General features: G+C 35.4%; 1 protein-coding gene across 4 annotated transcripts in view; it reads left to right on the top strand.

The window, feature by feature from the left end:
• Nucleotides 1-18,095, top strand: part of TTC21B (tetratricopeptide repeat domain 21B) — a 79,898-nt gene that overhangs the window by 20,126 nt on the left and 41,677 nt on the right. For all 4 annotated transcript variants that reach the window (XM_004032725.4, XM_055380250.2, XM_063694955.1 and 1 more), the window contains exons 7-14: nt 957-1,041; nt 2,158-2,256; nt 3,638-3,830; nt 4,262-4,359; nt 4,682-4,882; nt 9,060-9,189; nt 14,273-14,430; nt 16,230-16,454. In XM_004032725.4, coding sequence (XP_004032773.2) covers nt 957-1,041; nt 2,158-2,256; nt 3,638-3,830; nt 4,262-4,359; nt 4,682-4,882; nt 9,060-9,189; nt 14,273-14,430; nt 16,230-16,454 — 1,189 coding nt within the window. The remainder of the gene's footprint in view (nt 1-956; nt 1,042-2,157; nt 2,257-3,637; nt 3,831-4,261; nt 4,360-4,681; nt 4,883-9,059; nt 9,190-14,272; nt 14,431-16,229; nt 16,455-18,095) is intronic.

The raw sequence follows: 18,095 nt of genomic DNA, 5'->3' as shown, positions 1-18,095 counted from the left end.
CAGTTCAGATGCAGCTGGGTGAATGTGGCACATCATTGCAGTTTGGACTCTTGTCACCTCCAATAGTGTTTCCCCCAGACTCACAACAAGTAGCAGCCGCTACCCAGAGGAAATTCTTCTTGTACTGATAGCAGGTGCCAGAGAACAAGCAGAAATATGCAGTGCCTCTAAAATTTAGGCTGGTACACTGCTATTCCTGCCCACATTCCATTGGCCAATATAAGAAAAATGTCCAAGTCCCTAGTCAAGAAGCAGTAGGGTGCACTCCAACTTTTGCAGTTAGTTACATGGCAGAAGACACATACTCAGGGAGGGTTGAAAAACTGGAACCAGTAATTGTGATATGTACCACATCATCCATGATAAGAGAAGTCTGGGGCGTTACCTTTTTGGTTCAGTTCTTTTTAAAAATGTCCCTGAGTACAGTTTCATAGGAATTTTATAGCTTTTGCATGTTTCTTAAGTTTATGCCTGTTACGTTTTTCTTTTTGGTTTTTGTTCCATTTATTAATAGGATTTTTTAATGTAATATTTTCTCATTTGTTTTTATCACGTAGGAATCTGTTGTGAATAACAGTAGTAGGTATTGTAATGTTTGACCCTGGTTTGCATTCCTGGAATTCCTGTAATAAGTCAGCCTGGTTAAGGTGAATTATTCTTTTACTATACTGTTGTATATAGTTAGCTAATACTTTATTTAGGATTGCCACAAGATTTAATGAGACTAGTGTAATCTATTCATATCTTTTAAAAACATATTAAAAGTTAAACTCCAGAGACTTTTACTTGTTTAAATAATAAAGTTGATAATTTTCACAAAGCAGATGACATTTTACTAGTGAAAATTACTTATTTGAACAGTGGAATAGTGAGGCAAGCAAACCAACTTTTCATGCCCTCGAATAAAAGAAAATATATAAATTTATTTTGACATTAACTAAATTGTTTTCCTGCAGGTTGCTGCTCCAAGATAGCCAAAATGTGGAAGCACTGAGAATGCAGGCACTCTACTATGTGTGTAGAGAGGGGGATATAGAGAAGGTAAGTGGCATTGTATTATTTAAGTTTCCTATATTAAAAAATATATTTCATTACACATACACACCCATGTGTGCATGTGCATATACATTAAAGCCTTGAAGTTCTCTTTTAAAATATACGTCATGGTAGTTTTTAGTTGATTACTAGAGTATACCTTAACAAAGAGGTCAGCTTCTGAAATCTATTGGTAAAGCAAAAATACTATACAGTTAATATTACCCTTGAAAATCCCTTAAATCATTAATTATAGTATATATGGCTTTCTGTATGAAACTCCTGTGTAGTAATATATATGATTAATGTAACTAGACATGTAACGTAACTAGTGATACTAGATATGAAAAAGTATGTATGCAAAATGTAATTTATAGTATATTTACAATTTAACTGAATTTGCAAAAATTAAATGGGCTTAGGATAAAATCCCATTGTACCTCATAATAAAGCAAATCTGTTTCTGTAGTAGTGAACACATTGACTGTAGATTGGATCATGGAGTGCCAAACTCTAATCTGAAGGAAATAATATTAGTATAACATGTAGTAGATTTGCATTGTGTTTAGTGTGGTTAAATTGGTTAATGTGACAGTGCCTGATAGATACTTCAGTAAATGCTAGGAGTATCTTAGTAGGGGTAAATCTTCAGTAAATTTTCCAGGCATTGAAATTACTTATACTAAGTACTGTAATGATTTTTCTAGTCTAGAAAATATTTTGAATATAAACCAGTCTGTATAGGCAATTGAAGGGCTGATCTCATATACTTGTAAATACATTATCATTCGTATCTCATTTGTGTCATGAGTTAACTATTGAAGGCGGAGCTGGGCATGTACAGTTAATGGAATATTATGGGTGTCTTCGCCTATCCAAAGGTTTCCATTCAATAACAAGTATTAAAGAAACACATTCTAAAACACATTTATAATTATTGAGTTTGTTAGAATCTTAAATATGTTTTATAACATATAATCATCCATTGAAGGAGGAGGAATTTATAAAAGCAAAGGTCTTTTAAAATACTAGTAGGGTTATGCTTTGTTAGTGTGTATGTGCATGTATTATGTTGTTTTTACTTAGTATATTTTAAGTTAATACCAGTTCCTTTTGTTTTAGGCTTCCACCAAGCTGGAAAACTTGGGAAATGCATTGGATGCCATGGAACCACAGAATGCTCAACTTTTCTATAACATTACACTCGCCTTCAGCAGAACTGTGAGAGTGCCTACCATGTACCAGAGCTCTGTTATCTATAGTAGAGGACATAAAATAAGTGGAAAAGGTGGAAGCAGGGAAGAGCATATGGCCTAGAGTGCAAATATGTATTTAAATATATGATATACTCCTAGGAAAGGCAGTTTAGAGGAGGTGTGGTTTCCAACTATAAGAAGCCCTGATGGAGGCTTCATGGAGGAAATGCCACTTACTGATCTTTTAAGCATAGCGAAGTGCCTTCCAGACAAAGGAAATAGAAGGTGTTTTATTTTCATCAGAGTATAAGATTTATGACCAGGATTGCTCTTAGCTTTTGTTTTTTAAAACTATTTTTAAGAAGTTTTAAAGTGTATAAAAGACCATTTTGGTGGAGGAAATGGTTAGTATCTTATTTTTTAAAAAACAACAAGAAAGAAATGTTTTTATTAGAAGCTCCCAGTAAAAGAAAGGTAATCAAGAATGAAATAGAAAAATACAGTAGAATCTCGAAATCAATACAAGGAATGAGAATATTGAAAAGTTCATTAAACTAAGAAGGTTAAGATAATTAGCAAGCATAAAGTTGAAAGAAAAAAGGATTATTAATTGTTAAATGACATGAATATACTGAATTTTCTTATTTAAAAACAAAGATATCAGATTGTGTAAACTTTAGAGGAAGAAAACTCCATGCTATAACGAAAGTTTGAATTAAGGAGGTATTTACCTTTTTTGCTTACCGTAGTGCTAGACACATTATTTCAATTAGTTTTTTACTAAGCTTATAAAATTATATAAGTTCAAACATTTGAATAAATATTTTACTCTTAAAGTTTGTTGTCTTGAAAAATTATGTACTTATTCTAACAACACTGCTATTTCTTGAAATTTTTTTCAAGAAGATTCTAAGGCATGAGCTTTTAAAATATTCTCACTGATGGCATAGCTAGTGTTTAGGGGGAAAACAGATCCTAGTCCTAGTTTTTTATTCAATAAGAAAAAACATACATATATTATACACACACACACACACACACACCCATGTAACCATAAAATAATGGTTTTCTTGTTTAATCTGTAAAACAGTCATGAGACAGCTTGGAAAAGGAGTTCAAAAAATATGTTTTTGCAGTGACATCATTAGAAGTGTACTTTTCATACTATTTATTTTGTAAAAGCATTATATTCATTAGGATATTAAGTTCTGATAGAATATAAACTCTTTCTTGATGCATTGTCTAGATAATAGGAGAGTTTTATTTTTCCTTAATTATTAATTTTTTTCTTTTTCATCACTCCTGTGAAGTACAAATAATATATATATTTAGAAAAAATAATCCTTTAGTCTCAGTAGAAATGTTAGACTTTGAAATCTTACATCATTTTTTTTTTTTCTTTTTAGTGTGGACGTAGTCAACTTATTCTTCAAAAAATTCAAACGTTACTTGAGAGAGCTTTTAGTTTAAACCCTCAGCAATCAGAATTTGCTACAGAACTTGGATACCAAATGATTTTACAAGGAAGAGTTAAAGAGGCACTGAAGTGGTATAAGACCGCCATGACACTTGATGAGACTAGTGTGTCTGCCCTAGTTGGTATGACAACTGTTTTCATAAATATTTATAATATAGATACAAGTAGCAATTGCTTTTAACTTGCCATTAGAAAAGAACACATGGATTTTGTGGTTTTCTAAACTTAAATTGTTCTCTACTACCCACACTCGAAAAAGTCATGTCTTTAAAAATAAAATTTTTAATTCACAAATAATATCTTGAGAGAATAGATTTTTATAACGTGGTTCCTATAAATTATGAATTCTTCAGTAAATGATTTTATAAGGTCCAAGGCTACCCATTTTATTTTCTTTCACTCTTCATTTTCTTTCTTTCTGTTGTTTTTAATCTAAAACATTGAAGTATTGTGATGGGGGAAAGCGTGTTTTATTAATGTTGTTATGTTAGCTTGAAGAGTGCATCCCTGAATTGGTGTGGACTTTGACTGTCTTTCTGCTGTTTGATTTTAGGATTTATCCAATGTCAGTTGATAGAAGGGCAATTACAGGATGCAGATCAGCAGCTAGAATTTTTAAATGAAATCCAGCAGTCCATTGGAAAATCTGCGGTACAGTATTTTATTTTATCAGATGGTAGATGCTAGCTGTTTATAAAATATGAAATTATTATTCAGTCTTATTGATTGTTTTGTAATGGCTGTAAAGCACTAGTGTACACTAATTTTAATATGTAATTGCATTTATTAATTTACCTCCATTCAAAACTAAACTTTATTCTTCTGAATGATTCTAAAAGTCTATTCAAGCTAATACTTGAGTTTGAACAAATAATTGCATATCAGTAGCACATTATATGCATTTGAAATCTAAGTGGAAATAAATGGCTTTATAACTAAATGGAATAATTTATGAAAACTACTTATTTTCTAGGAATTAATCTATTTACATGCAGTTCTTGCCATGAAGAAAAATAAACGACAAGAAGAAGTTATTAATTTGTTAAATGATGTCCTGGACACTCACTTTTCACAATTAGAAGGTTTGCCTCTTGGCATACAGTATTTTGAAAAGCTAAATCCTGATTTCTTGTTAGAAATTGTTATGGAGTATCTGAGCTTCTGTCCAATGCAGGTAAGTAATTATGGGACTTACTTTCAAGGATGCATTTACTTGATGTTTTATGAAAGAACTTAAAAGTTTTCTTTGATGCATTAGACTATATCGGCATCTTAAAATGGTATTTGTACCTATGTTAGTTGAAATCGCTTTTAATCAGACTGTTTTTTAGTAATGACTGCTGTCAACTACTGAAAGTATTGGTTTGCAAATATTCATTTGTATTTCATAAAATCTTAAAATCTTCAGTTTAAAGAAATATTAAAAGGCATCTAATTCAGACACCTACCTTATATTTGCTACCAGTCTGTAACATCACTGTCAATGCCTATCCCATGTCTGGACACACTAAAATGAAGTTCTTGTCGTATAACTATGATTGTTAGCCTGTGTTTCCTGTGTTAAGTCAAACTCTGCTTTTGGTTAAAAAAAAAAAAAAGAAAGAAAGGACCATTTACTGGTCCTCTTTCTGCTCCCTAGATTGACATAGAGCAAGTCCAGTTGCTTAGAGCGAGGATCATTCCTCATTCATTAAACAGACCTTCAGATATTGGCAATTAGTTTTCACGTTCCACTAAACAACTCCAGGTTTCCAGCCATTTATGTTTTATATGAAATAGTTTTGAGAATTCTGTGTGTGAATCTGATGATATTCTTTATTTTGTCTGTGCCTCTCATTAAGTTTACTATTCCAAACGTGGATTTGACCTGCAAGAACTAGAGTAGACCTTTTCCTCCCTTATTCTGGAAGTCCATCCAACTTTCTTTTTATAAATCACATTACATTAATGACCTCTGTTGAATTAACAGTTAATTAAAGACTTTCAGTCTCTTACTTGTTGTACCTTTGGACTCAAATGTAGGACTCTACATTGTAGGACTCTACATTTATTCCTGTGAAATTTTATCTTTTCAGATTCATCTCATAATTCCATGTTATCATATTCCTTGTGGATCATGATTGTCACCTATTTTAGATGGATCTTTATTGTCATCTGTCATCTGCTTTATCTAGCTCTGAGATAACTATTACTATAATGTTCTTTTCCAAGCATTAACAGTTTTGAGTAGAATTGAAGATGAAACCCTATGTTGTACTACCAGAGATTTCTTTCCAAATTGATGTGGATTTATTAGTCAGCACTCTTATTACAGATAGTAAGCAGATACAGACATCCTAACTTTATTATATTCAGCTCACATTCAGCACAGGGATATCAGAGCAGGCACTATCAAGCATTCCATTGCTGAAAGCAAACTTCTTAGCATTCTCCCTGATCTATACCTTCAGTAACTGTGTTAACATGGGAAATAAGGAAAATGACCTTCCCTTAGGGAACCCATACAGCCTTTTTGATTATCATGTCCTTTTTTAGGCTTTCATTACTATTTATTTTTTAAACTTAAACCCTCATAGAATTGTACCTGGGATTGACCTCAGACTCCCCAGTCATAATCCATTTTCCCTTGCTTGGAAGTTGGAATACATTTTTTTCAGTATTAATCTAGTATTCAGGATTCATTCTACAAATGTACAAATGTTTATAGAGTACCTAGCACTCTACTTAGAGCTGGGGAAATACCCATGTAAAACAAACTACATTCCTTTCCCCTGAAGCATGTATTCCAGCAGGAGGAGACAGATAATATCATTAAGTCAATTGTATACTATGTTTAGAAAATGACAGGAGAAAATAATAGAGCATGGTGGGGTGATGGCGATTTTAGATACAGTCTAAAATGAGGTCAGGATAGGCCTCATGAAGAGGGTAAGATCTGAACAAAAACTTGAAAATAGGATATATATATATCCTATTTTATATTTTATATATATATCTACTAGGAGAGATATATATATATATCTACTAGGAGATATATATATAGGATATATATATATATATATATGGGAGTTTATATATATACTCCATATATACATATGGGAGTTTATTAAAGAATATTAACTCATACGATCACAGTGTCCCACAATAGGCTGTCTGTAAGCCGAGGAGCAAAGAAGCCAGTCCGAGTCCCAAAGCTGAAGAACTTGGAGTCCAATGTTCAAGGGCAGGAAGCATCCAGCATGGGAGAAAGATGTAGACTGGGAAGCTAAGCGTGTCTAGTCTTTTCACATTTTTCTCCCTGCTTTATATTCCAGCCATGCTGGCAGCTGATTAGACAGTGCCCACCCAAATTAAGGGTGGGTCTGCCTTTCTCAGCCTCTTGACTCAAACGTTAATCTCCTTTGGCGACATCCTCACAGACACACGCAGGATCAAGACTTTGCATCCTTCAATACAATCAGGTTGACAGTATTAACCATCACAGAACATGTGAAAATATGGTAGAGTGTTTCAGACAATGGGAGCAGCTGCTGCAGAAGCCCAAAGGGACACGAGGAGACAAATGTGGCTGGGGCAGGGTGAGGAGGAGGAGAGTAGTCAGAGATGAGGTCATCCCACAGGAGACCAGCCCAGGTAGGGCCATAGCAGTTCTTATAACTCCTTTGGCCTTAATTCTGAGTACAATGGGGTACAATGGGGAGTCACCAAAAGGCTTCCAGCATGATCCAAGTCAACATTTTAACTCAATGTTTTAATGGATTTCTCTATCAGATGTGCTGAGAATAAACTGTAGATAGAACAAGAAATAATGCATTAAGTGGTAGTTGGGCATCTAGTTCAAATAGACATCCTATTTTCCTTTACCAGCATGATAGAAAGTAATCAGCATATGTGATACTGTTTTCATAGGGAAATATCAGAAAGGCAGAATTGTCTCTTTAGCTCTGTTCCTACTTCTTTGACCGTTTTATAGACATAATTTTGAATTTTAATTGAACAAATGATGTCTTAAAGATTGTCTGCATAACTATTTTTTCTATGATTGCACATTGAAATTGTTTGCAGTGAAAATGATGGTTGTTCTCAATAACTCATTCTTAGCAGGTGACAAAGAACATTATCATAACCTCACCATCACTTACACTTTCACTATTTTTACTTAGGCTGAAAAAAACAGATATTTTTAAACTGTTTGCTCTGTATCTATTACCGTGCAAAGAAGCATAAAAATCTTATCTTCAAGACACATAAAAACCCGTAGGCCTATAAAAGAAGCAAAACTAAATATGAAACTACCAGTAGAACTGTATGGGTATTATACAGTGCTAAATTTTATTATATAGATTATATATGAATAAAGAAGTTGAAGTATTCTAGGCAATAATAGTCATATTCTGATTATCTTTTTGAGCGTATATATTGTGTGTGTCAACATAAGTAAGTTGTAGCACTTTCTTATTGGTAATAATGGCTTATTATAGGAGTAATTTTCCATAAGAGGGCACAGTCCAATTGAAGAGCTTTATGTGTCAGGGGGCGTGGGGTGGAGAGGATCATCCTTACATAAAGAAACAGCCTTAGTAAGGCAAAGCAGGAGGAATGAACATTTTATATTTAAATTCTGATATCACATTACTAAATTGTGGTTGGATGACCATTGGATAAAAGTTGGTTGGGTAGACAGCCATTATAAGAATAAGAAACAGTGAAAAGAATAAAGCAGTGTTCTAGTATCACTTTAATTATCATACTCATTATTAATTGAAAGGAAAACTTTGAGGGTCTAAAACATGCCGGGATGAAGCGTGGGGAATGTAAAGGTATGAGACATTTAGTTTAGCATAGTGAGTGTTCTACCTTCTGTTTACCACTGGGGGAAATCTGAATTCTTTAAAAAACTGGTTTACAATACTCTAGGGGATAATGAAAGTAATTGAATTGAGCAAATCACAAGGCAAATCTAGAATTCGAACACTTACTGCCTTGACTCTGTCAGTTCTAGCAAGAAACTGTATCTCTCAGTTATCTTTCCTTTAACAGATATATTTCTCTGATAAAACTTTTGAATAGATATACCCACTTGATATGTTATCCATTTAGTAATTGTATAATAGTTTCATAATTATTTTGCTGAACAAGAGCCATTATTTGCATTGTCTGTTCATAGATCCCAGGGAAATAAATTAGTATTAGTTGAGTCATAATAAAGGTATTACAAAATAAGTTAAATCAAAGAAATTTTAGAAAAATGTATATAGCTTGGTTAGTTATACTAAAATTAATATATGTTTATTTTTAGGTAAATATTATTTTTACACTTATAAAATGATCTGCTGATTTGTTTTGTTTAGCCTGCAAGTCCTGGGCAACCTCTTTGTCCACTTCTCAGGCGTTGCATCTCAGTCCTGGAGACTGTAGTAAGAACTGTTCCAGGTCTTCTGCAAACAGTCTTCCTAATAGCAAAAGTGAAATATTTGTCAGGTAGGGTATACCTTAAAAACTTTTAACCTTTTTATTCTGATGTTGATAAAAACAAGCGTAAATAAATTAAGCACTGTGTATATATAGAGAATAGTCACATAAAATGTACATTTTATATATGCATAGATAAGTAATTTTAATCCAAAATAGAATTGCATAACTTACTCTTTAATCCTTTAAAAATTACTGTAAACTTGTGTGGCTTAAGCGAATTGCTGGGAAAATGCAGTTATACCACTTTAAAAAAAAGTCTGTCAGAAATTACTGGAGACTAGCAATAAGAATTTACAGTCATTAATCCATGGTTGTGTTCTTACTGGTATAACCAAATGCAACATTTGCCAGATTTCAGGCCCTAATGAAAAGTACTGAGTAATTCCTGTTTAGTTTCTGTGAATTGTTATGGATAGCTTAAAATAAAAACAATCCGGTTATAACCTTAGTTTTCTAAGGCACAGACAAATGCCTGACTTTACACATAAAAATAGACCATCATGGCTGGGTGTGGTGGCTCACACCTGTAATCCCAACACATTGGGAGGCCAAAGCGAGCAGATTACTTGAGCCTCGGAGTTCAAGACCAGCCTGGACAACATGGAGAAACCTCATCTCTACAAAAAAATACAAAAATTAGCTGGGCTTGGTGGCATGTGCCTGTAGCCCCAGTTACTCAGGAGACTGAAGTGGGAGGATCACCTGAGCCCAGGGAGGTTGAGGCTGCATTGAGCCAGGATCACGCCACTGCACTCCAGCGTCAGTGATGGGAGTGAGACCCTGTCTCATTAAACAAACAAACAAACAAAAAAAACCAGCTGGGCGTGGTGGCTCATGCCTGTAATCCCAGCACTTTGGGAGGCCCAGACAGGTGGATCACGAGGTCAGGAGATCGAGACCATCCTGGCTAACATGGTGAAACCCTGTCTCTACTAAAAACACAAGAAATTAGCCAGGCATGGTGGCAGGCGCCTATAGTCCCAGCTACTCGGGAGGCTGAGGCAGGAGAATGGCGTGAACCCGGGAGGTGGAGCTTGCAGTGAGCAGATCGTGCCACTGCACTCCAGCCTGGGTGACAGAGTGAGACTCTGTCTCGAAAAAAAAAAAAAAAGACCATCATATTATGCTTGTCTGTATGTACCTTTGCCAACTGAATGCTATAAAAGTAAATAACGTTTGTAAAACTGTTAAGAGCAGAAACCAACTTAAAGGTATTTTCATGAATAGTTATTTCCTGTAATATAATGGAGTGATGAGATGTCTTTACTGCTTCCTTGGACCTCTGTTTTCTTTATTTTTTGTATTTTTTATTTCAATTTTTTATTTGTATTGGGTACAAATAGTTTTTGGATACATGGATGAATTGTATAATGCTGAAGTCTGGAATTTTAGTGTATCCATCACGTGAGTAGTGTACATTGTACCCAATATGAAGCTTTCTATCCCACACCCTCTTCCCGTCCTCCCTCTTCTAAGTCTCCAAAGTCCACTATATCACTCTGTTTGCCTTTATACTCATAGCTTAGCTACTACTTACAAGTGAGAACATACAGTATTTGGTTTTCCATTCCTCAGTTACTTCATTTAGATTAATGGCCTCTAGTTCCATCCAGGTTGCTAGAAAACATGTTATTTCATTATTTTTTTACAGCTGAGTAGTGTTCTGTGGTGTATATATAGACCACATTTTATTTGTCCACTCATCGGTTGATGGACACTTATGTTGGTTCCATGTCTTTGCAATTATGAATTGTACTGCAAGAAACATACACATGCAGGTGACTTTTTGATATAATGATTTCTTTTCCTTTGGGTAGATATCCAGTAGTGGGATTTCTGGATTGAATGGTAAATCTACTTTTAGTTCTTTGAGAAATCTTCATACTATTTTCCAAAGAGGTTGTCCTAATTTACATTCTCACTAGCAATGTATAAGTGTTCCCTTTGACCACATCCATGCCAACGTCTTTTTTTTTTTTTTTTTTTTGACTTTTTAATAGTGGCTATTCTGGCTGTGGTAAGGTGGTACCTAACTATAGTTTTAATTTACATTTCCCTGATGATCAGTGACTTTGAGCATTTTTTTAAAATGTTTATGGGCCATTTGTATATCTTCTTTAGATAAATGTCTAGTCATGTCATTTGCCCACTTTTTAATGAGATTTTTTTTTCTTGATGATTTGTTTGGATTCCCTATAGATTGTGGAAATTATGGACTTCTGTTTTAACTGTTAAAAAAAATCTAGCTGATGTCAGAGGGTTGTTTTACCTCTAAAATATTTCAGTTGTAAGAAGTGACACTAATACTTTCTGATTGAATTGTACTATTAAGCCACATGATATTTCAGCTTTTCTCCTAATTGGAAGGGGTATCGCCTACTAAATAATTAGACTGGGACTTTGATTCCTATAATTTATTAAGTATTTATATTGTGAAAATTTATATGTCATAATCTAGTAATACTTAATTGTTAAAGTCTCTAGTCATGAAAATTTCTTATATTAATCCCATTTTTAAGAATAACAGCCTACATAAGAATGATACAATGGACTTTGGGGACTCAGGGGAAAGGGTGGGAGGAGAGTGAGGGAGGGATAAAAGACTATGTACATTGGGTACAGTGCTTGGGTGATGAGTGCACCAGAATTTCAGAAATCACCACTAAATAACTTATTCATGTAACCAAACACCGCCTGTTCCCCAAAAACCTATTGAAATAAAAAAAAAGAATAAGAAAATTTCTAGTAACCAAAAAAAAAAAAAAAAAAGGAAGAGCAGCCTTAACTCATGTGAAATACTGCTAGCATGTGTCTAAGTAGTAGTGTTTTTGCTAAATTGCCAACTGCAATGACTTCTGACACCAACTAGTTGGAGTTGGGCCAAACATCAAAGGTTAAGGGCACAGTCCCCCATAAAACTGCCCTGACTTCAGACACCAGCCACAGATTTGGGCACTCCTAGAGCCTCCTGTGCTTTTGACTAGCTGCAAATTTGGAGGTCCCTCAGTTTCATTAATTTACTAGAATGAATCACAGAATTCAAGAAAGCACTAGACTTGAAATTACAGTTTTATTTTAGCAACAGGATACTAACCCAAATCAGCAACAGGGAGAGATGCACAGGGTGAGGTCTGATAGGGTCCCAGATGTAAAGCTTCCGTTGTCCTCTCCCCATGGAGTCAGGAGACATCACCGTCCTGACATGTCGATGTGTGACAATCAGAGTATTAGCAACCAGGGAAGCTCACCAAGGTTTGGTGTCCCTAGCTTTTATTGGGATTTCATTAAGTAGGCATGGATTAAATCATTGGCCATATGATTGAATTCAATCTCCAGTCCCCCACCAACTGATAATGTGGCTCTAAGCACCAACCCTCTAATCACAGTGTTGGTCTTTCTGGCACAGCCAGCCCCCATTCCAAGTCATATCTTTAGCATAAACTATCCAGGGGCACACCATGATTCTCTTCATTAGGATAAACTATCAGAGTCCATAATGAATAACACAGAAATCCCTAACATGAGGGAAATTTGAAGAGTTAGAGTCTCCTTCCAGGAACCCAAGACAAACGTCAGCCAAATGCTTTATTACACAGAATTCTGACAAAGACAGACAGGACTGAAATGTCTTTCAGTTTCACTCAAGGGAAGTTGGACTGCTCTTAGAAAGAATGTGATGTTGGTGTTGATCTCTGGTGACAGGGTCTATTTTCCTCAAAAGTAATGACCCACTTCTCATTTTTAAATATTTAGTATCCTTCAAAATATTTTAAATATTTAGTATCCTACCCTACATATCCATCTCCTCACCCTTAAAAGAAACAAAGATTCTCATTTCTGTTACTCATACGGTACTCATTTTCTTCATTCTCTTAGTTGCAAACCCTAATTCTCTATGCACTTTCTCCTGTTAGTACAACCTATTTCTTCAAATTATCGCCTTAATCCTTCTCCTTGCTAAAAGAATTTTCACACGAATTTATTATGCCTAACTTTTCCTTTTTGTACCTGTGCAGTTTTGAGTGTTGGATTGTATCACAATAAGTTAAGAATCTAACCTTGTTAATTATGCTTGACGGTTGATTGCTAAACTTTGATGCCATGTTTAGTAAGTCATTATGCTATCTCAGCCAGTTAGTTTTCTATTAATCTGTCTCTGAGAAGAACATTTTCAGTCTCAGTGCATGTCTGTTACCAGTAAGTTAAGCCTTATTTTGTTGACTGAGGCATCAGATGAGTTTGAGGGGCATAAATGAACAGAAAATCATTTAGGCTGTCTTCTTCCCACATTCTCCTAGCAAGGTTGAATGGGGAGTTAGCCTACTTACATCTTCTTAAGGCCCATTTATGAGGTGACTTAAGTGCAGATCAGTGCGGGTTACATCATGAGAAACTTCTAAGACTTAGAATCAATGCAGTGTTTTCCTCTGAAGAGCCTCTTCTTACCGCATCTATCAGCCCAAGGTCAATTCCTCAATTCCTGTCACTTTAATCTTGATTATTTCCTTCTATTTTAAGACTCCGAGATATATAACTGGCATTATTTCCATTGGTATTTAAAGGTATTTTAAATCTATAACTCATATTTCTGAATCTCTGAAGTATATCCTTAGGCCTTTTTTGTTATTTTATGTATAGTAGTAATAGAATTTTTGACCAAGAATGATTACTAGACTGATATCCTCTTTGTTAACATAAGTGACACAACAAAATTCTAGCTATTCAAACGTTTTTGTTCTACATAATTTATTTTAATGAAATTATAAATAAAACCTTTTTTTGACAAGGAAAATAAAGGTCCATTTATTGGCCTCTCAGTAACACCAGTGCTTGGCTCTCATCCTTTCCTGCTTTCCCTGGCTTGTTCGTTAGGATCAAGAACTTGCCTGACTTGCAGGTGTATTCATTCATGTAGACTAGAAGGAAGCTAACTAGTGCAGATGGAATTAAACCATGGCCTATGAACAGCAAACTTTAAGTTTACAAACATTAGGGCTATCCGTAAACTAAACACTCTTCTTCCTCTTCCCTCTCAGATCTCCATTTCTTAATCATTTGAATTATAACAATGCATTGTTTTTCTTATTAGGTGATATTGAAGCAGCTTTCAATAACCTTCAGCATTGCTTAGAACACAATCCCTCTTATGCCGATGCTCATCTGCTGCTAGCTCAGGTTTACTTGTCTCAAGAAAAAGTCAAATTGTGTTCTCAGTCTCTTGAACTTTGTCTGAGCTATGATTTTAAGGTAAGTATTCCAGACTGAAGTGGATAAGACATATCACCCTCCTTGAAAGCTTACATATTCAAGTATTTTGTGTTTTAGCCTGTAGTATTTTGCTGACAGTTGCATTTTTAATGGAAAAAAAAAAATGGAACTCACAAGCAGTAGGAGGAAAAATTGAGGCAATTCAGGTAAAAAACTATGTGGACTTGGTGACAAAAATCCTGAGGTTAATGTCTGGTCTTTCACTTCTCTCTGAGCCTCAGTTTTCTTTTCTGTAAAACTCATTTACTAATACTCTGCTGTTACAATGAGAATTAAATGCAATAATGAAGGTATATAAAAATGATGATCCTTATGTCAAATATTTTTATGTATAAAGATAATAATTGTCTGTTTATTTCTTAGACCTTAGTTTTTAATAACTTCTTTTTAGATTCATTGTGAAAGAACATCTTGTCATTTTGAAAGTAATTTTGTGGTTTGAGGATATAAAAACACAGTACATTTCTATCCAAGATATTATGTGTTATATCCAGTATCCCCTCAACGTTAGGGAAAATCCTAGGTTCAGTTGCTTCCTGAACTACCTCAAGTCATGGAGGAGCTCTGAAAACTTTTGTTTTGCTTCACAGGGTCATGAACCCTGTTAAGAGAGAACCCTTCAGTGAATTAGAGAATCCTAATTAAGATTTGCAGAAGGCCGGGCGTGGTGGCTCACGCCTGTAATCCCAGCACTTTGGGAGGCCGAGGTGGGCAGATCACAAGGTCAGGAGATCGAGACCATCCTGGCTAACACAGTGAAAACCCGTCGCTACTAAAAATACAAAAAAAGTAGCCAGGCGTGGTGGCAGGTGCCTGTAGTCCCAGCTACTCGGGAGACTGAGGCAGGAGAATGGCGTGAACCTGGGAGGCAGCGCTTGCAGTGAGCTGAGATCACGCCACTGCTCTCCAGCCTGGGCGACGGAGCGAGACTCCATCTCAAAAAAAAAAAAAAATTTGCAGAAAATATCACCTGCTTCTTATGATAGTGGTTTTCAAGACTAATGGTATGTCAGAGCCTCAGTGCTGGTGCCCCACCTCTACTGAGTCAAAATCTCTGAGGAAGGAGCACAAGCGTGAGTCTCACACGAAGCTCTGTAAGCAAATGTGCAGGCTGCCTAAGGTTGAGAACCTCAGCATCAGGAGGATTATAGACTTCCTAATTGCTAGGTGGCTGCCACGTCACCTCGTTCTGAGTCCTCTCCTTCCCTTTGACTTCTTTTTCCCACCTCATTTTTATCATTCTCTTATGTTTTCTGTATATACTGTTGATAGCCAATGTAAAGATGGAAGCTTCAGAACTACATATTTAGGAGTAGTGTCAAAGGGGAAGGTCAATGTTTGATTAAAATGTCCTGAAACTTTTAATCTTCAAATTAAAAAAATAAAGGGGAGAAACAGTGTTTCTAGAAATCTAATAACTTCATATCAGTTGTAGAAGTGCCAGATAAAGAAATTCCTTTCCTGAAAATTCAAATAATCTCTTAGAATGTATTTGCTAGCCTTATAAAGCTTGTTTGCACTTTCTCTTCTGTCACAGTAGAAATATGTAATCAACCTCTTTGTCATCTCAAAGGATGCAGGGAGAAGCAATTTTCCTGAATCCGATTTAATGTGATACATAATCAGAGGGTTAATAAGAGGGCAGAGATAGACCTCATGCATACAATCAAAGATGGACTGTTCTCAGTGATCTCATTATTTTAATGTTTGATGGATTGTAAATTATGCGTTGATGTTGTAAGCACTCCAAGGAAATATTATTAAATATTATTCTTCAGGTGAGAGACTATCCTTTATATCATTTGATAAAAGCTCAGTCACAAAAGAAAATGGGAGAAATAGCAGACGCAATTAAAACACTGCATATGGCAATGAGTTTACCAGGAATGAAAAGAATTGGAGCTTCCACAAAATCAAAAGACAGAAAAACTGAAGTTGATAGAAGCCATCGTTTATCGATCTTTCTTGAATTGATAGATGTTCACCGCTTAAATGGAGAGCAGGTAGGTCAAGTTTTAATTTAAGGGCTCAGATGTGAACTTTCTTATTCTAACATATATATTAGTAGAAAATGAAAAGCTGCCCAGGCATGGTGGCTCACACCTGTAATCCCAGCACTTTGGGAGGCCGAGGCATATGGATCATCTGAGGTCAGGAGTTCGAGACCAGCCTGGCCAATATGGTGAAACCCTGTCTCTACTAAAAATACAAAAAAATTAGCTGGATGTGGTAGTGCGCACCTGTAGTTCCAGCTGCTCGGGAGGCTGAGGCAGGAGAATCGCTTGAACCTAGGAGGCGGAGGTTGCAGTGAGCCGAGATGACGCCACTGCACTCCAGCCTGGGTGACAGAATGAGACTCCATCTCAGAAAAAAAAAAAAAAAAAAAAATGAAAAGCTAAATGTATTCCCTTGACCAGGTGGTAAACTTTAGAAAAATTTAATTTTCATTACCTTGCACTAAAAATAAACTTCCCGTAAGCCCCTGAAAGTTAAACATAATTTGCTCCTGGTTGACCTTAAGTATCAGTGTGCTCATGTTGGCTACAATGGAACATAATAACATGATGTACAACTCTCTTGGTTACCATGAATGTAATAATATAATGCAGTTATAATCCTATGAATCTCTAGGATTCACACTAGAGGAAACACACATTTATGCACACTCCAGAACTACTGAAATAAAAAGAAAGTACCAACCTGAAATTCTAGTAGATGAGGAGACAAAACACTTGATGAATACAGCTTTGGTAAACTCATAGGAATATTATAAAGTCAGATATTTTTAAAAATAATAATATATACGATAAGATAGAAAGTAATTCTGGGAGAATTACAACTTTGTAGAAAATGAGGAACTCAAAGTCATTTGTATCCGTTGTTTTAGGTTGCAGCACTTGCTAATCACTTATTTTTCATATTTTAATGAAAATTAAGAAGGCTGTATTTCTAAATATTTGCCAAATCACAAAGAATTTCCATTTATTTACTGTATTTTTTAGTGATAAGGTCTCGCTCTGTCTCCTCGGCTGGCATCCAGTGATACAATCATAGCTCACTGCAACCTGAAACTCCTGGGTCCAAGAGATTTTACCATCTCAGCCTCTCAAGTAGCTGGGCCATGCCCAGCTAGTTTTTAAAATATTTTGTAGAGGGTCTCCCTATGTTATGCAGGATGGTCTCAAACTACTGGACTCAAGTGATCCACCCAGCTCGGCCTCCCAAAGTGCTGGGATTACAGGTGTGAGAGAATTTCTGTTTTACTAGTTAACTTAAAGTACGTTTAACAAGTAAGGCCAATTATACCCTATATAGTTGATTCTGAGGTACACTTAAATTACATTTTAACATTTCTGGAATTCTTATAATCTCTGAAGTTGAGATGACTCTTAAATGACATTTTAGATTCATCAAGGTACACATTTGGAAATGAGGTAGAATATTCACCCAAAGTGTAACAACAGTGTTCGGGTGGAGGGAATAATCTGCCACTTAATGAAGAGCCAGTGTGTACAGCTCTTCATTATTCAATGCTGGGTGCTTAGTAAGTGCTCATTAATATAGTAGCAGTGACCCTCTGTAGCAGCTGCTGTTGTCCTAGTTGTGAAAACATTTATCTAGCTAACAGTATTTACAGGCTCATC

The sequence above is a fragment of the Gorilla gorilla genome, chromosome 11 (assembly GCF_029281585.2).
Source record: "Gorilla gorilla gorilla isolate KB3781 chromosome 11, NHGRI_mGorGor1-v2.1_pri, whole genome shotgun sequence".
NCBI lineage: Eukaryota > Metazoa > Chordata > Mammalia > Primates > Hominidae > Gorilla > Gorilla gorilla.
The sequence above is the reverse complement of the archived record's forward strand: the minus strand, read 5'-3'. Positions and strand labels throughout refer to the sequence as shown.